Below are 26,538 nucleotides of genomic sequence, written 5' to 3'. Positions count from 1 at the left end.
AAGGTTATTTAAAAATATGCGAATTTATTTTTACATTTGGACCGATGCTCTACTCTGAATACCTTAAACTACTTCTTCTTGCTCTGCCGTTCATCTTCTTCAGAGTCAGAGTCACTAGAACTGCTGCTGCCAGAAGAGGATGATGAGCCGGACGTACTGCTGCTACTGCTACTGCTGCTCTCACTGTCAGATCCGCTGCTGCTTGGGTTCTTCTCCTTGAAATTCTCATTTTTGATCTCGATTCTGATCTCTTCCTTCTTGTACGGAGGCGTCACCGACCTCCTGCGTCTGCTGTTCCGACGTGGCTCTCTGTACGAATCTCTCTTTGGCTCTGGCTTTACTATTTTTGAACGCAAATCTTGTCCGCCTGAAAAATGAAATTACTTGAGATAAATCCATGGCACTTGAGCCTAAACAGGAGACTGGGTGATCAATTTTAAAAATAGACCAAATAAAGGAGAACTAAAATTGGAAATAAATCGTGTTTCAGGGTTTTGTAATTCGGTGCAGTAGTATTTTTTGTCGATTTTTCCTTTTTCCTCGATTCAAGATAATCTTACCTGATTTTCTGACTTCAATTGCACCTCTCAAATCGCCCTTAACCGCTGAAATGGTCGACTGGACAGCGTGCCGCACAGGTGGCTCGTCCTCTTCGGAATCGGCTCGCTTGGGAGAGTAGTCTCTTCTCCTCTCAGGCCTAGCGGGAGCCTGCAGACGCGACCAAACTGAGCCTTGATTTGAGTGGGACAGACGAGACCGCAAGTCTTCAAATTTGGGCTTTTCCGCAATCTGCGTACGAGTTCTGTGTGGAATCTTCACACTCCTCGCGGCCATCTTTCGTCGCTTGTTGATTTTCTTTTCCTCTTCGTCCGCATGCATTCTCATCTGCGGCCGCTTTAGCTTCTTTGTCCACAGCATTTCTTCCTCGGACGAGGATTCTGAAAGCAGCTCACTGTCCGAAGAGTGAATGGTTGGCGGCGGCGCAGGTGGGTTGCTCCGGTTTGACTTTAGGATCATCCTCACATCTGCGATTTTCTCTAGCAGACCATGATCGTCCAAATTTGAGCGTTCTGAAAAATAATTTGTAGATAAGGAAATCGGTTATTTATTTCAAGGGAAGGAATTTAGATAATTTTTCAGATTGATATAGGCGAAGAGTTTAACCTTCTCAATATTATAATTAGATATATTCACACAATAATTAACATGTGATGCTCACGAGAAGAGCGCACCTGGTATCCAGAAGAATTAATTTTTTCCATTATACGATCTTATTATCTAGAACCTCATCTACTCAGCACATCCCATGGACTATGAGCTCACCGGATCCCAATATCATCGCCAAGCGAATAACATGGGACCCAAGTGGCCGCCTCCCCATACTGAGATATTTTAATTGAAACGCCAGATATTTGTCCCTAAAGTTAAATGGAAAAGGTTCGTAAAGCAGCAAGTGGCGAGTCGGTGACGGTGCGCCTCCAAGCCCGGTGAGCTGTTCGAGCTTTGATAATATTAAGGAGGCGTGGATCTAGAGAACCTTACATTACAGGAACTAATCCTTTGGCTAATTGTTATCAAACACTGAAAGTGGGACTTTGCTTTTGATTTGGCGTGCAAAAGGATTCCTCGACATTCCTGCACAGCAAAGCGCAGCTGAGTTCCTCCCTAAACAGCCGGTTGGTGGCAACGCGCGTGTGCTGTTGTGCGTCACAGCGCCGCAACGCAGCCAGCCCAACTCTCAGGTGGATGGCGTGATGCTCATTTTATCCATATAATTTAACAGATAAAGAAACCCTTACCTCTAGGTCCTCTTGGCCTGATGTCAACAGTGCTCCAATCTTGAGCCAAATTGCCCCATGGATTCTTACTTGTATTTTCGACCATCTTTGGGAGAGAGCTCTTCCTCTCTTGGCGTTTCCTTTTTCTGTTCTGCGAGATGAACCCTTTCATTCCTAACAAAAATTAATTTCAGATAAATCCACTTTCTATTTTCATGTGAATGTCCGCCGCACCTCCGTAGTTTGGATTACCATGCACTCTGTAGTATTCACTGTGGCTTTCTGCACCTGGAGGCTTCTTATCTCCAACCTTGGCAAAACGTAGAAGCAAACCTTTAGAGTTGCGTTTCTTTCCTCCGTATCTCCAGTATCCGGGAGGGATGGGAACTTCAATAGTAGATGCCGGTACTAAACCCAAATGCTGAAATTTAAATGGATGAACTTTATTAAAACATTTTAAACTAACGCACTGCAATTAATTTTGTCATCATGTACAGAACTTTGTCAGTTAATATGCTTAAAAATTCATAAATCCAAATTAACTTATGCTTTAAATAAAATTAAACATTAAAAAACTAATACAATAAATTTAGTATTTCAGGCAATTTGAGTGTTTCACACTAAAGATTGTAGCATCAAGAATAAAATATTATGCAATAAAACGTCTTCTTTAAGCCATTAAAAGGATTCAAAGTAACATACACAATATTTTGGTACCCGTATTTAGGTGAGCATACGCAAAATATGGCAAACTCAGGATTGCAACAACTACGCACAATTTGGAAAAATATTACATTGTACTTGTAAAATCAGTTTTTAAACAATTTTTGAGGAGATTATCCAATTTATATTTAAATATGATATCTAAATTTACCATCTCAAAAACAATAAAATATCGCTTAACATAGTTTTAAATTAAACTATTTGATAAAAATGACAAGGAATAACATATATATGGAAAGTGAAGAAAATGCACTATTGAACCATATACCTCAGGTGCTCTGTTCTCCTGATCATGCGATTCCTTTGCATCTGGAACCCCCTCCATAATTTCCTCAACAATTGTAGTGTCATCGGTTTCCTCCTCAACCACGACAATCTCTTCATACTTGTCGCTCCGACGCTCCGTCAGACCGATGATCGGCTTTGATAGTCCAATTAACGCCCTTGCAGCGTCGATCGTATCCTGCCAGACTACGTTGCAAGACACGTCGCTGATCCACTCCAGAGTGGCGGGATTGTAGTGGCGGAAAAAGCTGAAGACTTCATCTGTGTTCATCTCCTGCACGCCACGAATGTGAATGGCAGTTAGTCGGTAGCCTTGTTTCTCGTAAGAACTTTCTGCTTCAGACATGTTTAAGCTGGAAAAGGAATTTTTGATTAAGGTTTCAAGCCAAAAATAACAAAAAAGTACCTTTTGTAGAGCTCCTGCAGCACTGTTTCATCTACAGCGTTTGCTGGGACGATTTCAGGGATTTTTATGTCACCTTCCTCAAGACCAAAACGCTTGGCTCTCTTTTCTAGCAGCATCTTTCCTTCCTCGCTGCCTAAATCAATGCCTGCTTTGAAGTTGTTTTCATAGATTCTTCCTGGACCCTGACGAAAAAAAGGAGCATTAAAATTAAAAATTATCATTGTAAATATATATTATTTTGCGAGGAATTCAGTTCACCCAGAATGCAAGTTTAAAATTTCGCATGCGCGATTTTAAAGAATCATATTTATCGTATGTATCTACATAATAAATATAAATTGAAATCAAATATTTCATGTCAATTTTAAAAGACGGGAGCCAATTCCCTTTCAAATATCACTCTACAATTAAAAATTGGCAAATAATAAAAGGGAGTTTAAAACATTAAACACACCTTGTTCCTCGTATTAATTCCTTCGAGAGGGTAGTCCCCAGCGTCGTTGATTTCTCCGCATTCTGGATCGTCAATTTCACCATCTTCGAGGTCACCAGACATGTTTAAAGAGTCTTTGAGAACGTCTTCTTGAACGCAGACGTCGTCAACCTCCATTATTTCGTCGGCCGAGTCAATTTCTGCTCCAATGTGGCCGGTCGGCATTGGAACAAGTTCAGTGGGTTTCGCCATGTTTGTTGATAGCTGCAAAACGCTGTCTGTCTGCCGGCTGGCCGAATGCGTCACGCAAGGGTGTGCGAGGGTGAGCACAGATTCTGGCGGGACTTTTTAAATATGCTTGTGACTGGCCACTGCGCTGCATGAACATGAACTTTCAGATTCATGAGCAAAAACGAAAAATAATTGTAATATCATGCTGCGATTTTTTCCTTATTTTTTATGTGGATAGTTTAAGATTTTATTTTTAAAATAATATGGATTTAGGTATGTCAGCGAAAAGGCTTTATTAATTTTTGAAATAATTTAAAATAGCTGAAACTAATGGAATACGTAATTTTTATCCCAGTGAACAGTTAATTTCTATTTGAAACCTTTTTGAAACAAAATTAAAGTAACGCAAAGTTAAAAATATTTTAAAAATAAAAAGTAAATTTACCATTTCAAATATTGTTTATTAAAGATATAGAACATAATGTGTATTCCGAATTCTAACTCGATGCTTCGTGACCAAATGAGTCATAATTCATTTTCAACAACTCAACTGATGATTCACAGATCTTCTGCAGAAGCTCTTTCAAGTCTTTTTTGTTGAAGAATTTGTACAGTTCGTATTGTTCTGAGGCAATTATGTTGGCCAAATCCATGCTACCCTTCGGATTTCCAGACTTGAGACAAATGTCGTGTACAAGAAATGCAGACTGCGGTATTACAATACGGATCAGGGCATCAATTTCTACATTTCTCGCGTTCACTTCCGCGCAGGGCTCCAATTGGCCCATTTCTTTCAGCCAAATGCCATCAGGGAACGTGAGAATGTTTATGAACCTTTTGTGGCAGACCTGGAATTAGAATACAAAAAAAGGTTTTATAACATGGACAAAGATTTATTATATTTAGTTAACAGTTATTGGTAGGCAAAGGTAATTTAATTTTAACCCTTGAAGGAAAGAATCCTAAACCATTTTTTGTCCTGGGATAGTTGAAAAACGGTGAATATTTTGTGTTTGAGTCTTACACTTTGATGATAAACTATCCAAAATTGTCAATTATTAATATTAATTTGGCGCCTTTGGTGGTATTCATTGATGTAAATGTGGTTGACAAAAATATATTATTTAAGGAGAAAAAATGGGATAGCAAAAATGATGAAATTTTAGACGATATCTGTAATAAAATTATAAAATTTGAGTGCCGTTGTGGATTTAGCCTCCGCGTTAGCCGTCGAGCGCTGGACAAAGAGAGCGGGTCATTACATTGAGACATCACATCATCAGTGTTTTAAGGCTGCTGATGGTCAATTAAGGAAGGTGTAATAAACACTAACATTCACTTTTAAAATTGACGCATTCATATCTTTTCCACCCTGGGCAGAGATGACATTACAATATACTGGCCGATCTTTGCTCAGAGCTTCACGGATAACGCCGATGCCGATTCCAACAATTCTACCAATACTGCTTTCACAATATTTAGCTTGACATGTTTTTTTATGAGATTAATGTTCCTTTTTAGAAATTTATTCATTTTTGATCAAAAAGATTACAAAACTACTGAGAAAAAAATTGCACCAACCTCAGCCATGTGACACAAATTTTTCTTCCAACTCTCGTGGGCAGACTTGTAGTACTTAAGCTGCTCCTCAAAAAGCAACTTCTGCTGGAAAGTCGCTTCTTTTGGCACTGATTCAGGAGAAATCGGCTTCTTCTTGTGCAAATAGTGCATCCACTCTCCAAAATCTCGATGTGCGTCCTGTAGTTACAAAACAAAATGAAATGAAATGAGCAAATTCAGAAACAAATTACCAAGTAGTGCTGGAAGGACAAGTACTCCCTCATGGCAGCGCTGTGACGTGGCATTGTGTCCTCATCGTCATTCAGCAACTGTCCCTGCTGGACGATGTGGTGCAGCGTGTCCTGCGGGATTTTTGCGTAGGTCATCCGTGCCAGGTCGAGCTCACCTTTGGCCACAAACTGTCGGACGAGTGCGTTTGCGTGCCACAGCGCCTCGCCACTTTGCGTCGGGCAAACGACTAGCCAGTCCAGCGCTTGGATCTTGGCGTAGTACTCATCCTTGGGGTTCAGGGCTGCAGAAGAACATGTCATTTATAAATTAAGTGTGGCACCAACACAACATGTGAAATCTAATTATGCTGGTGAAATTGTATATTTAGACGATTTTAGACTGTTTTGTGGTGGTTCAAACGGCTAAAATAGTTATGCATGTTTGTTCAATGCTCGTTTAAATATTCTATGACAATTTTAAAGTCAGAAAAAATATTCAATGTGCCTAAAATTCACAGTCCTTGATTACCAAGAGTAACTTAAAAATCTAAACAACAATTTCTTTCAGAATTGTTAAGAATAATTATTTCTAAGTACCTGTGATGGGAACGGGTCGTTCCCTGATGGAAATGACGACCTGACGGGCGGCCTTTTCCACGTCAAGCTGCGCGTTGTTGGCCAGGATGAGGCAGTGCGCCTTCAGGTCGGGGTCTGTGATGCTCTCTAGGTATACAGCCAACGCCTCCACCTGCTCCTTTTGCGGAAGTTGCGAAATGTACGAGATGATAATCTCGGGCTTCTTCGTGCTGATCACGTACTTTGAGTAGATTTTCAGCACTTCCGCCGCGTGTTGGGCGCACGACTCGTTTTCCTCTTTGCCGAGCTGCTTCAGGATCAGCACCAAGTGAGCGGAAAATCTGCAACGTTACATTGAATAATGGAGAATTTTTTTCGGCATCTCGACACTGAGATTTATCAACCTCAAGAACATTAAAAAAGCGAAACATTTAACAAGGTTGTTGGCATTGATAACGAGGGCTGTCATACTTTGATGATCAACTATTTCTTCTGAGCATCCAATTGTGGCGGAATAACCATCAAATAAGTATTAGAATCTAACTCCACTAAAACTGTCAAAAATGTCTTGGATCAACTAATATTGCTTAGTTGATCTAATTTTTGTGTTCTATTACTGAAATCAGGTCTATTGTGCTCTAGAGGTTAGCATTCTAGTTGAGATTAACAAACCAAGTTATTATGTTTTAAGTCAAAAATACTATTTCCACCAGTTTGAGTTTATTGCAAATATTTAGACATTAAATTCTTTGATACAAAACAAAATCAAGCATTTTCTATTTAGACTTACAGATATCCAATCCCTTTAAAATTTTAAGGAACGTAAAAATACATTTAAAATATAAAAAATCGGCTTGGAAATTATCTACAATAATTATCAGTTTTGAAGCAACCGATGATTCTGTGACCATAGTATTTACTCTCCTACCATTTTTTTAATTTTTTAAATTAAATTTGACATAAGATACCAGTCTGACTCAAGCAAGCAAATTATTTAGTAATTAATATATATATATATATATATATATATATATATATATATATATATATATATATATATATATATATAAATCAAACAAGTAACTAAAGAAATTATACCTGAGGAGCAAAGGTGATTTTTGGAACTTGAGGTCAGCGTGCTGGCGCGCCCAGGCGGCAAGCGTGGCATAGAGGGTGACCATGTCATCAAGAATGAGCGCCCTCTGTACAGTGGGAAAGTCTTCGGCGTGCTCGGCCCTGATCTTAGGCAAAGGGCTGGAGGCGAGGGCCGCGAAGATCTGCGTCAGGCTCATCTTGTTGGCCCAGTAGCTGTTTGGCATCTCGACATATTGCTTGTTGACGCGCTCGCGGATCTCCTCCTCGATGCGCACATCAATCATCGCCCTGAGGTGCGCCCACAGCCAGTCGGCCCAGGTGACCATGCTCGGCAGCATCTGCTGCAGGTGGCCGCACAGAGCCGCGTATGTGGTCCTTGTGGCCTGCGGCAGCCTGTTGTCCTCGGACATGCGCCACGCGGCCACCTTCCAGATGTCGCGGTTCGGGTTACCCTCGATCGGCAACAGCACGCCATTCTCACTCTCCTTGGTTAGGTTTGGGTTGTGGTACAGCCGCCAACCTTCCAGGGTGGCCGCCCGCCACTGCTGGCCGCAGTGCATGCACAGCTGCTGTGCCAGGTCCAGCTGACCGCACCGGATGTGTGACAGAATTTGCGAGAGAAGCAGCCTTTCGTCTTCCAAGTCCAGACTGTGGATGTGTCTGCAAAATTTCACCAAGGAATTTTTTATTGAGAAACAAGGTTGAATTAAATTCACAATTAGCTAATATAGCTGAACCACTTCTGGCACAAAAACGAGTGTGCTTTAATCCAATCTCAGGTGAATTGATTAATATCTAAAAAATTACTTTAGATTAGAGTTTCTGGTGACTGAACTCCTGTGCATCAACTACTAAAAGGCCCACTATTGTTCTACTTGAATTCGCTCAACTCCTCTCCCCCATTTGATAAGCATAGATAATGTATTAATTACTTTTGCTGTCGCAATGGAGCGTCTGGATCAATTTCCGTGACAAGCGCAACTCCAGATGTGTAAGCCAGATTGTCTTTTTGCTGAATTTGGTAAACTGTGTTTTCCCAGCAGACAGTTTTGTCAGAAAAGTGCTGCGCCTGCAGCTTCTGCGACTGCTCCTTCTTATCTGCTTCTGCCTGCTCAAGCCAATCAACCACTAACTGACACTGCCTGGTGACGCTATCCCTGTTGAAGACGTCTAGCATAACTTCTTTCTCACTCAGCATCAACTCCATGGGCATTTCCTCGTCGTATTCATAGTTCAATCGGTCTCCATATAGAGTCTCCACTAGGTGCCAAGTGTTCTTCTCCTCAATCAGCCAATTTTCCAGAACCTTGTTGTTCTTTGCAGACTGCAAATTTATAAAATTAATCCACATTTCAACATTTCTTTCCTCTATCAATTATATACCTGGGAGAGTGTTTTACAGATTTCGTGGAACTCCTTGACGGCATCGAAAGCTGACTGGCCGTCGTTGTAGGTTTCAAAAACGTTGTAAAATGCCTGCACCAAAGACTCTGTTGGCTCGACACATTCAGACGCGTTTGACTGGTTGTAGAACTTTGAGGCCTCTCCTTGTAGAATAGAAACGTCCATCAATGAATTTTCATTGATTGATGCTGTTGTATCCAGAGTGGAAGCATTTCTCAAGTTTTGGCGTCTGATTGTGGGCGATTGGAGCATCTGGATCGTGTCGTCTGGAAATGAGTCATCTAGGTCCAGCGAAAGCACTCCTCGATGCAGCGATTTCCTACGTAATTGGTCCATTCCACTCATCCTATGTTACGTACAAGAGAAATGTTTGAAATTCTTTTAGTAATAAATTTATTGTTTAATAGTAGATACATACATATGCTTTTTCATTATATCATCTGCAATTATGTATGTATCTACACTCCTCGCTCACAACTATATTTCTCGGTACAATGTGTTATTTAAAAGAAAAAACGATGAATGTAATTGAGCAAGAAGTGTACAAAAAGGGTATCATAGTTCTGTCATAAAAAAAATTCAAACACAACCGGTGTCAGGTGAAAAAAGAGCAAACTTTTGGAGCATATACATATACGTAATTGCAATTGACAAACGCCATTATTTCCAACAGACTTGTAAAACGCATTAGAATTATTTACATAAATTACGAGTCTATGAGAATTAAACTACATACCTGCAAATTTGACTTCCGTCGGTCGATTTTTCCTTTTCAAGAAAAAAATCTCCCTAAGAGAAGATTTTTATTGATAGTTTCACGTGCGAAAACAAACCGCTAATGCCGCGCGGCGCCAACAACAAGACCATCCCTCCTTGTTAGTTTTTATATTCTCCGCCAGCGTCAGTGTGCGAAGGAAGGGGGCGTGGTTAAAGGTTAAGGTATGTAAACAAACAAATAAATCATTCAAAAATATAAAGGCAAAGTTGATGGTAATATTGTCAATCTGCATGAAATCATAACCAGTACGGTGAGTTCTACATACATATTTTTTATGGCAGAACAGATATTAGACTTATTTGATATCTATCATACTACATTTTAACAGTTTAACATGATTTAAATATATAATGTAACAGTGGGTTTGAGTTCGGCTCGTCACCTCAATTTTAAACTGAATGAGGAGTTTTTAATGATTTCATACATCGTGGATTTCAGCAGTGTCACTCACCTCTTTAAAAATGGATAAGAAAGGAAAGGGAATCCAGTTTGGAAAGATTAAATTCAGCATCGGGCCCAGTCCAGCAGCAGCAGCGCCTGCAGAAGTTGCTACCTCGTCTACGGCACAGGATGACCTATCAGAAACTGGGGGCTTTGGCAAATTTTCAGCTTCCCAGCAGGCAAGCAGCTCGGCACAGGCGGCACAGGAAGAATTGGATGGAATGGAAAAAGTCATGGGTTTCAGTGGCTTTGGAAAAAAAGCAAAGCAATTCAACCTGGAGGAAATGGTTGCGCAGGCCAAAAAGAAGGTCCAAGATAAACACTCTGTTGGTATGGATTGCAATTTAATGCATTAAAATTGTGTGAAGTTTTTGAAATTGAATATAATTTAATTTTATAGCTGAAAAACTGGCTCCTCTGAAATTGGACGAGGAAAAGAATGAGAGCGACGATGACGATTTTATCGGACCTCCAATTCCTAAAGAATTGGCTGCAGCAGTTACTAAAGTTCCGAAAAATGAAGAGGATGACAGCGATGACGATGTCGTAATAGGTCCTCTACCTCCTAAAAAAGACTCAGATGATGAAGATAGTGAGTCTGAAGACGAGGAGTCGGTGGGTATCTTTCATTTTTTAAATCCCTTCCCCTACATTGATTTGATTTTATTAGGAAAGTCAGGCAAGCAAAGTTCCTGCATCCCACGAAGTCCACATGGTGCATGGATCAAAAGCTGTCTTGGCCCTTGCTGTTGATCCGGCTGGAGCTAGAATGGCCACAGGCTCAATCGACTACGAAGTCAAATTCTGGGATTTCCAGGGCATGGACTCAACGTGTCAAAGCTTCCGCACGCTCACCCCTTGTGAAAAGTAATTATTCCAATTTTGCTTGTTTTTTTTTATTAATACTATTACAAATGCAGCCATCCAATAAAAAATGTGCAGTACTCGATGACCGGCGACCTGGTTCTCATTATTTCGGGTAGTTCCCAAGCTAAAATTTTGGACAGAGATGGCTTTGAAAAAGCAGAATATGTCAAAGGAGACATGTACATCACTGACATGGCTAATACTAAGGGTCACGTAGCCTCCCTGACCTGTGGTGCTTGGCACCCAAGGATCAGAGAAGAATTCATGACCGCTGCTGAAGACAGGTAACTGATCAATTTTGACAGTGACTGTTTCTATGATTGGATACATGTTTTTCATGCTTTTTTTTTAATTAAAAACTGAACGGATTTTTCAAGTGACATTGGTAGCCACTGATTTAGCCATCGTGGGAAAGAAATAAAATTTGGAATATACTCATAATCTGATTAAAAATAGAATTCCAGCATTGACATATATTATTCTTAATTAAGCAGACTTGATTTAGATATTTAAAAGTTGAGACTTAATTTTTTTCGACATGTTTTGGCTCCAACTGGCAGCCTATTCACTAACATTCAAAATTAAAATTTCATTATTAAAAACACCCGCATAAAAAAATATCGCCTGAGAATGTTCTAAGAATAAACCGACTTCGCCCAGGATTAATCTAAAAAATTAATTATATATGAACTTATGATACGGTTTTTCGTGATACTGGATTAATCTGTAGATTAATTTAAGAGAATATCCTTAGAATGTTCCAGGATTATTCTGCCGGGGTTTGTTTCAAAAAGCTCTAAAGAATGATCCTAGAACATTCTCAGAATATACTTATGGATTAATCTTTGGATTGATCTGGGATTAATATTTAGCGTATCAAATCTTAACTTTGTATTATTCTTTGAGGACAATCTTAGAATGTTCTTAGGTTATTCTAATATCATTTTAAGGTTAACATAGATTGTGACAAAAATTATCCCTAAATTATTCTTAAAATTACCCTCAGATTGTTCCTAGAATATTTCAAAATCTGTTATTACTATTACTGCGATATAATTGGGAATTATTTAAATAATTACAAACTTATTCAGTTAAATTTTTAAAATTTATTTGTTTTTAATCATATCAGGTACAAAATTTTCTCTCATTCGATGCCAGCACCGCCAATCTTGAAGCCCAAACTGCAGAACTTAAACGATTGTATCTTTTCCCGTCGTGCAAAATAGCTGCGGATGGCTTGAAGCTAAAAAAAGGGAGCGACTCGTAGAAAAAAATAAATAAAAGCTTTTTTCAATTAGCTGTGCTTGGAAAATGGAAGGTAGAAGTATGTCAAGTTCATGCATAATATTTTTCCATTTGCCATGCGAAGCCAATTGAATCAGAATGTGTAATAAATATTCTCGTAAGCGTACAAAAAATGCGACCGCGATTTACATGGAAAAATTATATTTTTCATCACCGATTTACAGTTTCCGCCACCCAAACTTAATTACGGGGTTCTAATTAAGAACATTAAGGACTGGAGAGGATCCCATATCAAAATATTGGTGGCGAAAACCGTACAAGTAGCGGCGAAAAGTGTAATTTTACCATAAAACCGTTGGATTTCAAAGTTGCGCGATCTGTTCTAATTTCTTTGGACGCTAATATATAAAATGGGACTTACCCTGTTAACCGCAAGATCCAGGCCATCCGTCCGAGTCCGCGGGACGTCCGTGTTGTCCCATACTGGCGGCGTCCGGCGTCCTGCGTCCGTTAATAACTTTGATTTGAACGGCGGTTGACCGTTGACGCGTTAGACAAAGAGAGCGAGGCAGGATTTTGTAAGTCTCTTGCTGCTGCTGCTCGCCAGTCCTGCTGCCACCGGCCGTCGCCCCTCCCCCGCTCCACAACAGAGGCAGGCAGCAGGCATTCCATGCAAGTGCGTGCATGCATGTGCAGCCGCCGCTACCACGCGCACACTAAAATCGCCCTTTTAACCCTTTTTTGGTCTTCTGACCTTAATTTACAAATTTGCCCGTTTGTCGGTAGCATTAATTAAGACTCCTTGTGTTAAGAAATTAATTTATTCAATCGAATTTATGATTTTTTACCTTTTTTAATCTGGGCAGCTTCTTTGAAAAAAGGCATCATAATTTTGTATTAGATAATGCGAAAAAGGTTTAGGTTTTAATATTAAAATTTAATTATCGACTTAATTAAAAAATATTTCCCAGAAAAATATTTTTGTGATATTATTTAACAATATGGCAGTTAATTTTCTTGATTAAATTATGTTTCATATTTAATTTTGTGTTTTTAATTGTAAGAAAAATATCTAAGTTCTTCTCTTTTAGGGTTTTTTAAAGAATATTCTAGGAACATTAAAAAAATATTTTGAATTAATCTCAGAATGATCCATGGAATAATCTGGGGATATTCTATTAACTATATTCAAATTTCCCCTTTGGGATTATTCTAGGGATGTTCTTGTAGATTAATCTCTAGATTGACTTTAGAACATTCTAAGGTTAATCTGAATTAATTCCAGGAAAATTCTATAAATTAATTTTTTAGATTAATCTCAGAATGATCTAAAGAATAATCTGAGGATATTTTTTTAGATTAATCTCTAGATTGATCTTAAACATTCATAGATTAATCTCAATTAATACAGGATTAATCCTGGATCATTTTTTTGGATTAATTTTTTCGGGTAAATTTTGATTAATCTAAGATTATTCCGGATATTCCTGGGTTATATTTTTTTATGCGGGCAGTGCAAGAACTTATTATCAAAATTTTTGCCTAAATTGTGGTAATTTTTAATCTCTCAAATATTGTAAGTAATAAAATCAATATTGAAAGTTTTATCGTAAAATATGATTTATTCCCAGCACCCTTCGACTGTGGGACATGTGGAACAAGAAAACGCAAATCAACGTGATCAAATGCCGGTCGCAGACTGGACTGAAAACCAATCCAACATGTTGTGCATACAGCCGTGATGGAAATCTGGTGGCCTGCGTTTGTTTTGATGGCTCGATCCTCATGTGGGACCACAGAAAAGCTTTTGTAAGATTTAATTATGGCTTGGATTTAAAATAAACGTTACTTATTTAATTGCAGGTCAACACTGCCAAGGTGGTTAGAAAGGCGCACGAAAGCCAGACTGAAACATCGTGCATCACTTTCTCGTATGGAGAACAGATGCTCGCTACCAGAGGTGGTGACGAAACCCTCAAGCTCTGGGATTTGAGGGCCTTCAAAAAGCCTGTGCATGTAGCGGAAAATCTGTTTTCTAGATATTCAACGTAAGTGTTCAAGAGAAAATGCTTTTCGCTATGGTGTTTATGAAACTAAATATTATCTTTTGTCTCACAGGACAGAATGCTCATTTAGTCCAAACGACTCAATGGTTATGACTGGCGTATCCATGCGGAAAGGAGAAACTGAGGGCAAACTCATGTTCTATGATAAAAACACTTTTGAAAAAGTACATGAGCTGGTTGTCACAAATTCGGTGAGGCCCTTACTGTCACTTATTTACTTCCGTTATTGTTTTTTTTTATTTCAGCATGTGGTTCGATCTGTGTGGCACCAAAAGTTGAACCAGCTGCTGGTCAGCTGCGGCAATGGCATTATCAAGGCATATTACGATGACAAGAAAAGCTTCAGGGGCGCCATGCTCTGCGCAAATAAGACAAGAAGGAAAGTTAGAGAGGTATGCCGAAAGAAATTTCTTAAATATTACTATAAAACAGGGTTGGCAATATTGTGTTTTCCACGTCTTCTTTTTTATTTAAACTCTACTTCTATTTGTAGAAAAAAAGACTGACAGAAATTCCTGTTTTTCCTGTTGTCCCCCTATGGATAGATAATAAATGCATTTTTTCTACAATTTACGGCAAAATTCTGAAAAAGTGTAGGCTAGACATGATAATGACTTGTTAATTTACGGTTAAATTTTAAAGGGATGCTTTTAAAATTAATTTGAAGTTCCTCTTTAGGTACTTTTAATAGGCTTGAATAAATAAATCTTGATTAGGGAGGCTCTGGACGCGAACACCGTTTTTCACAACATTTATTGATTTAAAAATTACAACGTGAGCAAAATGAAAATATAAACTGTAGAAAAAAAATTGTGGCGTATTTTTGTAACTGTGCCGTTTATTTAATTTTCAGGCCTCTCATGCAGGGCACATGATGCTAAATTTAAATTTGATGGGCCGCGTTTTCTTAGGGTTTTTGTCAAAAGAAAAGATTCCATAGTTTCTTAGTATAAAATACAATATTTTTAAATAAACCAATTGTAAAAAAGTGAATTTTCTTAATTTAATGTCGCTAAAAATGCGTAGAAAAAGTTGTCATTTCCGTAAATAAAAAACGCGTCTCTTTTGTCACCTTTCTTGTCAAATCCTGCTTTACAAAAGTTTCTCAAAGTTCTTCAATCTTTCAGGCGCACACAGCGGTTGGCCAACAAATCATTACTCCCCACGCGCTGCCCTTGTTCCGCAAGGACAGACCCAAGTCGCTCAAGAAGCAAATGGAAAAAGCGAGACAGGACCCAGTCAAGTCTCGAAGACCGGAGTTGCCGCTTATTGCCAAGGGTAATAATATTGATTTAATCTTGCAACGCTTGATAAATATCCATGGACCCATCTGACAGGCCAAGGCGGGAGAGTGGCCACCGGCGGAGGTACTCTTAGCTCGTATGTCATCAGGAACTTGGGAATCAGCAAGAGGGTTGAGGATGACCAAGACCCGAGGGAAGCCATTCTTCGTTTTGCTAAAGAGGCTGAAGAAAATCCTTACTGGATTGCGCCTGCCTACAAAAAGTAAAAATATGTCTGCCATTTTTCTTGGTGGTTTTAATTAATATACTTGTTGTAGAACGCAGCCGAATCCCATTTTCCAAACGCAAGAAGAAGAGGAAGGAGACGATGAGGAACCATCAAGCAAAAAGCCAAAAGTGTAGAAAACTTTCGAAAAAAAATCAAATTTTAAGAGAAAAAAAACAGTTTCATTGACACACACAGTATTTAAGTAAATCCTTATTTTTTATTAATTTAAAAAAGTCATTTCAAACAGCAGAGTTTAGTTGTAAATCCAAAAATTCAGCTAAACAAGCCAAATAACTCAATAAAAGTTAGATATCTCATTGTAATAGCCACGTAATTTTAGACGTTGACTGGCTGATCCGGCTGCAGCCGAATATTGGACTAACATTGGTGGTTGCTGAGCGCTTAGGCCGGTGGCTGGCACAGCTTATAAAAATTAAAAGCATTATCAATATTGTAAAATGAAAATCCTCTGATCTGAATAATTTTTTTCAAAATTAATAAAAAAATCCAAGCCAGAGTAATAAAAAAACTAATAATTATAAATTTATTCAAGGTACACTGATTTGATATTAGCAGCACTAGACCTTTAACTAAACTATTTAAAACTATAACAGTCCAATTGGAGGGGTTCGAGCAGGTCCATAGAGAAGGGACGTCTTGATCGAGGGGGCGTGCCAATATCAGCACAAACCAAAACATTTCAAAGAGAATAAATTATGTTCCAACTAAAGCTGAAATTTACAAAGACAACGATGGAGTTGGAAACTAAAAATATTATCAATAAGAGCTGTGAAAATTGTGATCAACTTCTGCCAAAATCAAGGTACGTGAATTGAAAATTTGTATAGTATTAATATGTAGTGCTATAACAATTTATTCTAGTGGAAGTTCTTCTTAACTGAACAAAATTTAATAATTTTACCATAAAAATCCAGCCTTTTTTAAAGAAAATATCACAAGTTTTGGAATGCACACAATAATGACTTCTATATATTATATAACGTTTTTAACGTTACCTCGAAATTAGACCGACTTGCAGTTGTTGCTCACTTATTTACTCGTCTCGTTTATTTGATTGAGATGTTGTGTTTTCGTATTGCCGAGAGCTGTAAGATTTTATCTGTATTTTTTAATTGTAATGACAACTTTTCGGTCAATGATTGTACCGTTTCCCCCTTTTTCAGATATCTCTAGTCATGGTTAGCGTAATTTACACGTACATTCCTCCGCACGTGCGACGGGCGAAATTCATCTTCCGGCTCTTCTTCATCACTGCGCTGGGTCTGGTGCTTGTTTGCGCCCTGGTGATGAAACACACCTCCATCGGCGACCTGACAGAGGAGGAAAAATGTCCGGCGTGCTACGGCACCAATCTGTGTCCGGCAATCAAGTCAGGCTCAATCCACCTGTACCCGTTCATCTCTTGGTTCAACGCAAAAAATGTTTACTTTGGACACACGAGCGCTGGACAGAAGCTAACGTTTAAAAAGCTTGGGCACGACTGGGAGCTGGAGGAACTGGACGCCTACGTTTGCAGGCTAGTTGGTCAGAACAGCAAAAATAATTGCAGACTGAGCGAGCTAGCCTGGCGCCTCGACGACGTGCACACAGCCATCTTCAACACCGTCTTGTCCAATTTGTCTCTACGGAGCGGAATTTCCTTCTGTCCAGTCGCCGACACGAAACAAATCGATGATCTGGTTGATCGGGTTGTCAAGCACTCCAAGGAAACCGCCTACAAGACCTTGCTAATCAACGTGCTCACTATGTTTATTCTAAACCCTGAGCCTGTCATCCTGCAGGTAATAATTTTCCCAGTTCTGATATAAATAAAAAATGGACTTCTACCTTATAAATAACATTTTTTACTATTTTTATAAATTGTTGTCTGCTGCTATAAAGTACAACAATAAAAAATAATTATTTAAATAAAATTTAAATGGTATCGTGCTGCTAGCTAGGCCGGACTTGTAATTATTTTATTAAACAAATAATAATAATAAAAAGAACACTGGGCTAGGAAAATTCAAAGCTAGAAAAATAATTGGTATTACAGGCGTTTCGGGCTGAAGATGGCTGGCCATTTCCAAAATATTTGGGCTCCTGCGGGCGGGTGACGGCCCAAGAGTTCATCGGCTCAACGCTGGCGTACTACACAAACTCCGAGTGGCGCACAAGAGCAAAGTTAGCCCTGCAGCTTTTGAAAATAGCGCAGAGAATGACGTTTCACGATCCACGTTTTTCCCTCTATATGACTGACGTCACTCCAGAAAACCTAGCCGTCGATTCTCACGGAAACCTGAAGGTCGTTGACCTCGGAAATATCATCATTGTCGACAAAAATCCACCATTGAGTGGTTTGTATACTAAAAATCGTTCATACCAGCTAATTTTCTATTACAACTAAATGCCATCAATCATTTTTCTCAAAAATTAACCTTTTAAAGATTTCAATCTGAGTTGTTTATCTGACAATGAGACCAAGTAGTATATTCTGATCCCCTTTTTCGAGCCTTATTTTTCTCATTTTATTGGTTAACCAGAGATGTCTTCATTTGATAAAATCATATATAAGCTTTTCACGATTTCGAAATTTTCGCAGTGCGGCCCGAAGGCTGGAAGGAGAAGCACACAAGTGACATTCTGGAAGAGTGCGAAACTTGCTTCTCATATTCGCAAGAGGACATTTGTGGCCACCGAACGAGCGACCATAATTACTACGCAGTGTGCCAGTTTTTTGAGCACACCGCTTGGCTGAGGTACGCACCAGAGAACGTGCTGCGGGCGTATCCTCAGCTGCCTGAGCTTTTGAGGGAGTGCGCCGAGCCGCAGCGCGAGCAGGGCCGTTACATCGCGGTCCGCAAGCTCATTGCCGTCCTTGCCAACGTGACTCTGGGTTGAACGAATAATCGAATTTTCGTTGCCTTACAGAAAGCAACATATGTGGCATGCGGCCTGAGAAGCCCTGCAAGTCGCCGTTGACACCCTTGAACTGTTTCCTATTATTCCGGACAGGAAACCATTTACGAATACCAGGACAATGATGTGTTCGCCAAACGAATTTATTGAACGTGAATGCATTTTCCACTAGTGATCTCTTTCTCCTCGGGTCTTGCAGGCTGCATGAGCCAATTCATTATGACCATTATTTAATTGAAAGATTTCCTTGGAGATAAAACTGACTATTAAAATCTGGAATCATTATGACTTTTTTCTTTATTTTTTTCCACCATGTTGACACATTTCAACATACAAATGCGTGGTCCCTAAGACTACTGAAGCCCAAAAAACTCTGGTGACCTTGTGAGAGTCACACGCGTGCTTTTACGTAATCCTTTTTGTTGCATACCTAGAACTAAGCGCATGTCTGCCCACGCTCAGAGAGTTGCGCATCAAAAGGCAACACAAGAATTTGATTTGAATTACCATGGTTCACAAAATATTTTCACATTATGTTACATTACAGCAAAACAAAAGACTCCCAAGAAAAAATTGATTATCCCTAAAGGTCGTTGATAACATTTTTGAATAAAAATTAAGAGGCTAAAACGAATAAGCGCCTGCGGCTATCAGTAAACCTAACATGAACTGTAATTAAAATCATCTTTGTTAAATTTGACTTATTACGTTTATTTAATATCAGTTAACATCAATCATAAGTTTTCTTGGAAAAATTAAACAAATTCTGTAATTTTGCAACACGCATAATCATAGTAAAACTGAGCATGCGACAGGAGTCATCAATGAGCGGCTTTTTCTTTCATACGCATTCTAGAATGCCCATTGATTTGCATGCAGACATTGTTGCATTACTCTCCCTTCGATTTAATCCAATCACCCCCACTGTGGAGGGTTGTCGCGCGACTAAATGGATGAAAGAGCCCCGCAAAGTGCTGTGGGCAGCGTACTTAAGCAAATTTCGACCTGTTGGATGCCGCAGTCGACTTGAAACATCATGGTGTTCAACTTCAAAGTTTTCAAGAAGTGCTCTCCCAACGGCAAAATCACCGTCTACCTCGGAAAGAGGGATTTCGTCGATCACGTCAGTGGTGTCGAACCGATAGGCAAGCGCATTTACAAATCTTCAAGACAGTGCCCATATTGATCAGTGCCCAATATCAATTAATTGAAAATGTAGCCCTGTTGGATCAGACAATCTTGAGAACAAAATGTCCCATTTCAGATGGTGTTGTGCTACTCGACTCAGAATATCTAAACGGTAGGAAGGTTTACGGCCAGGTTGTGTGCTCCTTCCGTTATGGACGCGAGGAGGATGAGGTTATGGGCCTCAACTTCCAAAAAGATCTGTTTTTCGCCAACGAACAGATCTACCCGGCAACGAAGAAGGATGAAAACCTGACCAAGCTGCAGGTAAGATCTGAGTAACTAAAAAGGACAACTGCCAAGAACAAATTACAGGAACGACTGATCAAGAAGCTGGGCTCCAACGCCTTCCCCTTCACCTTCCAGCTGCCGACCACTGCTCCAGGGTCGATCACCCTGCAGCCCGGCGCCGAAGATGCCGGCCAGCCTTGCGGAGTCAACTACTACGTTAAGATTTTCACTGGAGAAAGCGACACTGACCGCAGCCACAAGAGGTAAGTGAACACTTAAAATTGTTGGTCTGGCTATAAATTCACCCCTCAGGAGCACCGTGGCTCTTGGCATCCGAAAAATCCAGTACGCGCCATCCAAGATGGGCCGTCAGCCGTGCACTGTGGTGCGCAAAGACTTTATGCTGAGCCCTGGAGAGCTCGAACTAGAGGTCACGCTGGATAAGCAGCTGTATCACCATGACGAGAAGATCGCCGTCAACATCTGCATCCGCAACCACAGCAACAAGCTGGTCAAGAAGATTAAGGCCATGGTCCAGCAGGGAGTCGACATTTCCGTCTTCCAGAACGGACAGTTCCGCTCCACTGTTGCTGAAATGGAAACAGCGTACGTTTGTTCACAATGTCATCTGAAATTTCTTTCAATGACCTAATTATTGCCGACAGTGAGGGCTGTCCCGTGCAGCCTGGATCGTCCCTGTCCAAGGTGATCTACCTGAAGCCGACCCTGAGCTCCAACAAGGACCGCCGCGGCATCGCCCTAGACGGCCAGCTGAAGCATGAGTCCACCAACTTGGCTTCGACCACCCTGTAAGCGCCTCGCAATGACACACAAAAAATAATCACTGATCCGATTTTCCCCCCAAAAACAGGCTTCCTTCACAGGACACCGATGCGTTCGGCATTGTCGTCTCCTACACTGTCAAGGTCAAGCTGTATCTTGGAGCCCTGAGCGGAGAACTAGCTGCTGAGCTGCCGTTCGTTCTCATGCACCCAAAGGTAGATTATTTTCGGTTTCAAATAAAACACATCCGTCATTTCCATTTTCCACCCAGCCCACTGGCAAATCCGTGTGTCGTGCTGACAGCACTGCCGACGTAGAAACTTTCCACCAAGAGTCGGTCGACTGCCCAGAGACCATTCCAGAGTAAAGGAAACCACAAAAAAATCGAAAACCGGCTGTTGTTGCTGCTGCTGCCCCTGCTGCCCTGTGTATTCCGATAACTCAACCAATATGCAAACTTGAGCAGAATATTCTTCTATAACTAATTGTGTCACTCGTGGATTGGAGAGGTTGTAATAAAATCGTTGCAACGAAGGCAACATAACCTGTTTTGCATCAACAACTTACCCTCTTTGGCTTCGAAGCCATATAGTTGTGGTTTGGCTGGCAAAATAAAAACAATCGGCTTTCACGGTTCAGCAATTATTGCTGCTGGGAAATGACAGACTCGGTATTCCTTATAGAAGAGTATTTTTATACATGAAAGCTATAATAAATAATATAATCGTACACAGTTTTCAAGTTGAAAAGAAATGAGGATGTCGTATTTAAGGTTTAATACATACAATAGAACACTTTTACTCTCACAATTTAATCCATTTGATCTAACACGAAAGTTTGTGGTGATGGGAAATGCTTGTTGTATATAAATCACAAAAAATTAATCAATCATATATGACGTTAATTTCAATCATACACATCATGCAAAATCGAGACTTAAGCGCTAAAATAATGACAATTTTCGTGATGCACTTTGGAAGTAACTTGTTAACAATCGTATATATGTAAAATGTTAAAATTAAAAAGAAAACTCCTAGCACGAAACATGTAATTTTTGCCGCTGGCGAAACTGCAGTTTTTGGCTGTGCGTGTTGATGCAACACTTGGACCATTTCCTCAGTTTCGTTTCACATGGCAGCAGCTGTGTTTATATTTTATTCATTAATCCAGGGCTCTTAAATTTTGTCCTCTGTCATGTCCCCTAAAATCACCCAAAATGATAATAATATATTGATTGAGACTCTGTGCGAGTGACGAACGAACATCAAAATTTTCAAAAACGGGAAGATCGTTTCGTTTCATCATAAAAACCAGGGGACGAGTTGTGAGAATTGGATCGCATCTAGCTAGTACAATGTAATAATTATGGAGAGTACGATATGGCAAGCAGCTATACGGTGAAAATCAATCGTGTCAAAATCCAAGGTATTTACAAGATTCGAATTTAATCTGTTATATAAAAGTCGGGCTTGGAAAACACATTCAGTCCTTAAGCCATTCTTTGTTTACTTTTAATTCTCTTTGAGCATTTTGATCGCCTTCAGCCCTTTTAATTCAAATAAAAGTGACGCACTATGGAATGATGCCTTGCCATTTTCACCTCAACCTGTTTCCATTCCCTATTGATATTATTTTTGTCTCTCGTACACTTCGCATGGCATCGCATTATTAGCCGACGCAGCTGGATCACTTGGAAAATTTGCGCGCAGTCAAAACAACAGCTTCGACCAAAACAGTAAAATCAGACTAGAACGAGACAAATCGTGAATGACTGCTGCCGCGTACAATGACTACACCTTCGATCGCTTTACATTATTTTTTCTCGGCTGCCGAGCAAATACCTTCAGAACGTGTGGCACCATTTTAATCTGTAATATGTATGCACGCGGAATTCTTAATGTAAAACTTTTTAAGTATAAAAACTAACATTATAGACAGCATTAACGATTACTTTGTAAAATTGATTTGTACATGCATTGCTTTGCTTAACCAATCATAGGACAAATATCGCAGTCGAATATCGTTTCATTGTTCAGATGACCGGAAGGGAAATGCACAAGTATGAAATGCAATGAAAACATTGGTGTCCTCAAGAGATGGTGTTAATTTACAAAAATTAAATCATCAATCTGATATGAAAATTTAATCAATAAACTCAATTTTAAGCCCCTCATAGCCAATCCCTTTCAGTTGACCACCGGGAACAACATTCATGCTAAAAATATCAACTGACATGGACCAGAAAATTTATTGAAACCAATTGAAATGACAGTAAAATGTCCAATTTACCATCCCTAAGTTTCCACAATTAGTTAATGATCAAGTAGCGTAAATCAAATCAGCGTGGCCACCCATATTCTGAAGGTATTTTTTCGCATTGATGTTTTCTATGCTGGTCCGAACTGTTTTGAGGTAGGGGACAGTGCAGAACTGCGACGGTGCCGCTTTCACAGCTCAAAACACATTCCTTTTGCTACCGAAGACAGGAGAGTAGAAAAAAAACGAGTCACTTAGCTTAGCAAACTAGGATTAGCTGGGTGGCGGGCCTCCGTTTGGCGCTCTTGGAAGAGGCCTCACTAGATACAGCTTTTCGCCTTGCTTGTTGGTGTAGATAGGAGCTCGCTGGTAATGATCCACAAGCTGGTCTAGCGTGTGGAATTTGCGTTGCCCTATGCAGTACAGCGCTCCCTCAACGTGCACCCGGAAATGCTTGTTTCGTCCAGGAGCTTTCAGCGACACCGAGTAATCGCCCAGCTGTAAGCATAAGGATCTTTTAGACATCTCTTACAAATTGCAACAAAGTGACCAAATAATAGACAAAATTCACATGCAGGAAAATTTTCAAAACACAAAATGACTGATATTCTCTGCAACGAAGATAAACAAAAAACTGAGAAGAAAAAACTAAATCCCACGTTTTATAATTGTACAGCTGGTTGTTTTGCCACCGCAACAAAACAAAAATTTAAAAATCAATGGTTTAACAAAATAAAATAAAAACAGCAGTCTTTATTTCTTGTGTAGGAGAAAAAATACACCCAGATCAACTTTTTTTAATATTTTCTAAGATATTAGCAAATTCCAATGGTTAAAAGGCCCTTTAGAGGGATCTTAAATTAGAAGATAATTTGTGCAAGTAACATGCTATTACCTGTCATCAACCAAATTTTAGTTTACTTACATTCGTTTCAGAGTCTCGGATGAGAAAATCGCCGTCTTGGCCGGCTTCGTTTAGAATGGTGTCACAGTGTGCTCGAGTGATAGGCCCATAGTACCAGGGTTTGCCCACTAAATGGGGCCTGTCGACGTGTGCGAGAGACGCCTGGCTGACGGCTCGCAGGCTTCCGTTTGTGGGTCGCTCCAAAGAACGGCCGCCTCGGTACGGCTCCGCAAGGTACTCGGACAGCTCCTGCAGGTAGTTTCTCGGAACCAGCCCCACCTAAATAAGTCAATTTTTATGAAAAAATACGCCTGGTATCTATACACTTTTCTGAGAAACACTCAATTAAAAAATAGCAAAAATGTTAAACCAAAAGGAAAAAGAACAGAGCTGTTATTTAAGCTATTTGACTTTTCATTATAATGTCAACTACAGTTATATTGTAGGAAAACCATTTGGTTTGGATTGGGCTAGCACACCTGTCCTGCAGCACTGCGAGCTTTGTACCACTCGGGGTCAGATCTTGGTCGGTCTAGGATCTCCAGTCTGTCGCCCTTTTCAAAGCTCAGCTCCTGGTCGTTTTGCGAGCTAAAAGAGTAGAGGGCCACCATGATGTCCAGCACGTTCTCGGCCATGGCGTACGTGTGCAGCGTGTCTGTATCGCCAGTTGGCCTTTCCAATGAGTGAGACGACGAGCAGTCATCGGGCTGAGTGTAATTGCTAGGGAACCAGCCCTGAGAAGAGAATCAAAAGCAAAAAACAATCAGTGAAACGCCGAAAAGTAGAACAATGAACTTTGCTCAAAATACACAAGGACAAAATGTTGTTTGTTGATATCCATATTTGGATATTGAACGACAGCAAAGCCATTGAAAAGTATTAAAATTATCATTCATGATTTCATGAATTCTTCATTGTTCTCAAAGTCCATTGAAATACCAAATTTAGTGTAACAATCAAAGGCTTTAATTGTGCAGGTCTCTGTTACCTAATATTGCATTGATTTGTATTGCTGTGTAAATTGCAAAAATATTAAGTTTATTGTAATCCGACCACTTTTAGAGAAATTATGGCTGTTTGGAGTTCCTCAAAATTTTGACTATCTAACTATGGAGAAGTGGATGTAGCAAACCATAAACAGCGGGATGAATTCCTCCGGCAAAATGTCATTTTTTTATCAAACACTATTAAATGGCAGCAAAAAACACCATAATTATCAGATTTAAAGAAAATTTTCAAACCTGTTGGCCGTTAGCATTTTGTCCGCGCCACCATCCATCGTTGCTCTTCTCTAGCACCAACACCCTGGAGCCCTTGGTCAAGGGGAGTTCATCTGCTTGCTGCGCCTGGTAGTTGTAGCGCACTAAGGCCCAACCGAGGGCTTCTCCAGGGTCCACGGGCTGGGTTATCTGCTGGGTCGAGCGCCGACCCACCACTGGTGAGTTGGGAAGAGTTCGGGCCGCTGTGGTTCCCGACTTTTTCACCTTCTTCTTGATGCTGAAATTGGTGGTGAGCAAGATAAAGAATCAAATACAAATAAAAAAAATAGACATAGCAATAAAAGATTTTCCCACTGATCCCTCATATTTTAAGTGTGCTTATTGTTAGCTTACAAAGATTAGTCCGGACTGTGGAAGTTTGCCTTACCTATCGAAGAGCGACGGTTTGTCCCTTTTGACATAATTTGACGGCACGTATCCAGACAAGCCTCTGGTGTTTTGGACTCGCCACCAGTGCTTTGAGTCGTCTAGCAGCAAATACCGTTCATTCTTGCGAAGGGGCAGCTCTTGGGCACCCTGAGCAGAGTAGTCGTACTTGGCAACCACATACATCGCCATTTCATCTTGTTGTGCTGCAACAGTCGCCGATAATGTACATTAAGAAGCTAGAAAAGGAAAAGCGAGTGGTGGTACGAAAAACTATCTTGGGGCGGGGCGCAAAATCATAATGAATGAAATAATAAATACCTCATATTACTATGCAAACAACCAAATAGGTGAATCATGCCACTCATAAAACAGCTGAAAACAAAGGAAGCAAAATTAGAAGTGGACGCAAAAATGGTCCAAACACAACTCATACGTAAAAAATTCCAATCAAAATTTACAAAACAAACAAATTAAAAACACTGAAAATTTAATATAACAAGTAAGTGCAAATCGAAATTTAATGTGACTTCGTTGAATGGGCGTATGATATAATTTCCCAAGAAAACCCTGAGATTTGAAGTCAAGTTTAAAAGAATATAAACAACGTGAGCCCCACAGTTGATCACTCGAAAGAGAGCTGAGAATGCTCTTTCTGCTAATTAAGCTCGCCGAAAGAGTTAATTACAATGCATCATCTGCAATACAGTGCGAAAGAGAAAAGTGTCGGTGAAATTTCGCCCTAAGTGTCAGCATCAACCTGCTAACACAGCGACCGCAACAAGTGAGATAACCATGCCGAAAAGCTTTCACTTACATGACTTCTGAATTGACATTTTGGCGAGGAAATTTAGGGTTTCACGGATAACTAAAAAGACAAGAAACTGTGCCTGGGCAATTAAAAAATATGCAGGGAGGAAGCAACAAAAGACGTAGCCATTTTGATCTCTCCTTTAAATTCCCCCTCTACTTCTCCGTCTAGAC

The 26,538-nt window shown here is 39.9% G+C and overlaps 6 protein-coding genes and 1 long non-coding RNA gene across 12 annotated transcripts; 3 read left to right on the top strand and 4 right to left on the bottom strand.

The window, feature by feature from the left end:
• Positions 1-4: 4 nt before the first annotated feature.
• LOC135943274 (nuclear cap-binding protein subunit 3-like) lies at positions 5-3,910 on the bottom strand. Its single transcript, XM_065489738.1, has 7 exons — positions 3,647-3,910; positions 3,193-3,374; positions 2,770-3,139; positions 2,013-2,199; positions 1,800-1,952; positions 561-1,070; positions 5-367 (listed from the first exon to the last, which is right to left on the bottom strand). Exons 1-7 carry the CDS (start codon positions 3,875-3,877, stop codon positions 69-71), a joined length of 1,932 nt encoding a protein of 643 aa, XP_065345810.1. The 5' UTR covers positions 3,878-3,910; the 3' UTR covers positions 5-68.
• Positions 3,911-4,310: 400 nt separating this feature from the next.
• Nup107 (nuclear pore complex protein Nup107) lies at positions 4,311-9,599 on the bottom strand. Of its 2 annotated transcripts, none has more exons than XM_065476009.1 (8): positions 9,458-9,599; positions 8,701-9,067; positions 8,250-8,641; positions 7,321-7,977; positions 6,244-6,563; positions 5,668-5,948; positions 5,438-5,614; positions 4,311-4,704 (listed from the first exon to the last, which is right to left on the bottom strand). In XM_065476009.1, the coding sequence occupies exons 2-8, from the start codon at positions 9,064-9,066 to the stop codon at positions 4,354-4,356; spliced, it is 2,544 nt and encodes an 847-aa protein (XP_065332081.1). In that variant the 5' UTR covers position 9,067; positions 9,458-9,599; the 3' UTR covers positions 4,311-4,353. The 2 variants fall into 2 exon arrangements, with proteins under 2 accessions (XP_065332081.1, XP_065332080.1); XM_065476008.1 differs by lacking the exon at positions 9,458-9,599 and adding an exon at positions 9,140-9,168.
• On the top strand, positions 9,553-15,823 carry LOC135934342 (gastrulation defective protein 1 homolog). Of its 4 annotated transcripts, none has more exons than XM_065476012.1 (12): positions 9,553-9,660; positions 9,938-10,270; positions 10,341-10,555; positions 10,611-10,807; positions 10,861-11,091; positions 13,684-13,861; positions 13,916-14,100; positions 14,171-14,309; positions 14,364-14,510; positions 15,246-15,396; positions 15,456-15,624; positions 15,680-15,823. In XM_065476012.1, the coding sequence occupies exons 2-12, from the start codon at positions 9,961-9,963 to the stop codon at positions 15,762-15,764; spliced, it is 2,007 nt and encodes a 668-aa protein (XP_065332084.1). In that variant the 5' UTR covers positions 9,553-9,660; positions 9,938-9,960; the 3' UTR covers positions 15,765-15,823. The 4 variants fall into 4 exon arrangements, with proteins under 4 accessions (XP_065332084.1, XP_065332085.1, XP_065332082.1 ...); XM_065476013.1 differs by having other exon boundaries at positions 9,632-9,660; positions 9,941-10,270; XM_065476010.1 differs by lacking the exon at positions 9,553-9,660 and adding an exon at positions 9,667-9,749.
• LOC135934347 (uncharacterized) lies at positions 11,904-13,549 on the bottom strand. The gene is made up of 2 exons (XR_010574108.1): positions 12,474-13,549; positions 11,904-12,050 (listed from the first exon to the last, which is right to left on the bottom strand). It is a non-coding gene; the product is annotated as an uncharacterized LOC135934347 (long non-coding RNA).
• A 469-nt stretch (positions 15,824-16,292) lies between the features above and the next one.
• Positions 16,293-18,834, top strand: LOC135934345 (divergent protein kinase domain 2A). Its single transcript, XM_065476016.1, has 4 exons — positions 16,293-16,453; positions 16,815-17,432; positions 17,687-17,987; positions 18,233-18,834. Exons 2-4 carry the CDS (start codon positions 16,827-16,829, stop codon positions 18,529-18,531), a joined length of 1,206 nt encoding a protein of 401 aa, XP_065332088.1. The 5' UTR covers positions 16,293-16,453; positions 16,815-16,826; the 3' UTR covers positions 18,532-18,834.
• A 716-nt stretch (positions 18,835-19,550) lies between these two features.
• On the top strand, positions 19,551-21,282 carry Arr1 (arrestin 1). Its single transcript, XM_065476017.1, has 7 exons — positions 19,551-19,694; positions 19,814-20,001; positions 20,050-20,228; positions 20,278-20,571; positions 20,631-20,774; positions 20,837-20,963; positions 21,020-21,282. Exons 1-7 carry the CDS (start codon positions 19,586-19,588, stop codon positions 21,113-21,115), a joined length of 1,137 nt encoding a protein of 378 aa, XP_065332089.1. The 5' UTR covers positions 19,551-19,585; the 3' UTR covers positions 21,116-21,282.
• A 139-nt stretch (positions 21,283-21,421) lies between these two features.
• Positions 21,422-26,532, bottom strand: dock (SH2/SH3 adaptor protein dock). Of its 2 annotated transcripts, XM_065476015.1 has the most exons (7): positions 26,372-26,532; positions 25,876-25,929; positions 25,556-25,760; positions 25,150-25,405; positions 24,388-24,642; positions 23,930-24,187; positions 21,422-23,502 (listed from the first exon to the last, which is right to left on the bottom strand). In XM_065476015.1, exons 3-7 carry the CDS (start codon positions 25,744-25,746, stop codon positions 23,278-23,280), a joined length of 1,185 nt encoding a protein of 394 aa, XP_065332087.1. In that variant the 5' UTR covers positions 25,747-25,760; positions 25,876-25,929; positions 26,372-26,532; the 3' UTR covers positions 21,422-23,277. The 2 variants fall into 2 exon arrangements, with proteins under 2 accessions (XP_065332087.1, XP_065332086.1); XM_065476014.1 differs by lacking the exon at positions 25,876-25,929 and having other exon boundaries at positions 26,372-26,529.
• Positions 26,533-26,538: the final 6 nt, after the last annotated feature.

This window comes from Cloeon dipterum, chromosome 1 (genome assembly GCF_949628265.1).
Source record: "Cloeon dipterum chromosome 1, ieCloDipt1.1, whole genome shotgun sequence".
In the NCBI taxonomy this organism is placed as follows: Eukaryota; Metazoa; Arthropoda; class Insecta; order Ephemeroptera; family Baetidae; genus Cloeon; species Cloeon dipterum.
The sequence above is the reverse complement of the archived record's forward strand: the minus strand, read 5'-3'. Positions and strand labels throughout refer to the sequence as shown.

Coding starts and splice junctions, on each gene's coding strand:
- Arr1 (XM_065476017.1), top strand. CDS start 19,586: ATGGTGTTCAACTTCAAAGTTTTCAAGAAGTGCTCTCCCAACGGCAAA. Junction 20,002..20,049: donor AAAACCTGACCAAGCTGCAG/GTAAGATCTGAG, acceptor AACAAATTACAG/GAACGACTGATCAAGAAGCT. Junction 20,964..21,019: donor TCGTTCTCATGCACCCAAAG/GTAGATTATTTT, acceptor TTTTCCACCCAG/CCCACTGGCAAATCCGTGTG.
- Nup107 (XM_065476008.1), bottom strand. Junction 8,642..8,700: donor TCTGTAAAACACTCTCCCAG/GTATATAATTGA, acceptor ATAAATTTGCAG/TCTGCAAAGAACAACAAGGT. Junction 4,705..5,437: donor ATTTGTGTCACATGGCTGAG/GTTGGTGCAATT, acceptor TTCTAATTCCAG/GTCTGCCACAAAAGGTTCAT.
- LOC135934342 (XM_065476012.1), top strand. CDS start 9,961: ATGGATAAGAAAGGAAAGGGAATCCAGTTTGGAAAGATTAAATTCAGC. Junction 15,397..15,455: donor GTTGCCGCTTATTGCCAAGG/GTAATAATATTG, acceptor CCCATCTGACAG/GCCAAGGCGGGAGAGTGGCC. Junction 15,625..15,679: donor ATTGCGCCTGCCTACAAAAA/GTAAAAATATGT, acceptor TACTTGTTGTAG/AACGCAGCCGAATCCCATTT.
- dock (XM_065476014.1), bottom strand. Junction 25,406..25,555: donor AAACCGTCGCTCTTCGATAG/GTAAGGCAAACT, acceptor CACCAATTTCAG/CATCAAGAAGAAGGTGAAAA. Junction 24,188..24,387: donor CTCGCAGTGCTGCAGGACAG/GTGTGCTAGCCC, acceptor TGACTTATTTAG/GTGGGGCTGGTTCCGAGAAA.
- LOC135943274 (XM_065489738.1), bottom strand. CDS start 3,877: ATGGCGAAACCCACTGAACTTGTTCCAATGCCGACCGGCCACATTGGA. Junction 1,071..1,799: donor CAGGCCAAGAGGACCTAGAG/GTAAGGGTTTCT, acceptor ATTATTTTTCAG/AACGCTCAAATTTGGACGAT. Junction 368..560: donor AATTGAAGTCAGAAAATCAG/GTAAGATTATCT, acceptor TTCATTTTTCAG/GCGGACAAGATTTGCGTTCA.
- LOC135934345 (XM_065476016.1), top strand. CDS start 16,827: ATGGTTAGCGTAATTTACACGTACATTCCTCCGCACGTGCGACGGGCG. Junction 17,433..17,686: donor CTGAGCCTGTCATCCTGCAG/GTAATAATTTTC, acceptor TTGGTATTACAG/GCGTTTCGGGCTGAAGATGG. Junction 17,988..18,232: donor CAAAAATCCACCATTGAGTG/GTTTGTATACTA, acceptor AAATTTTCGCAG/TGCGGCCCGAAGGCTGGAAG.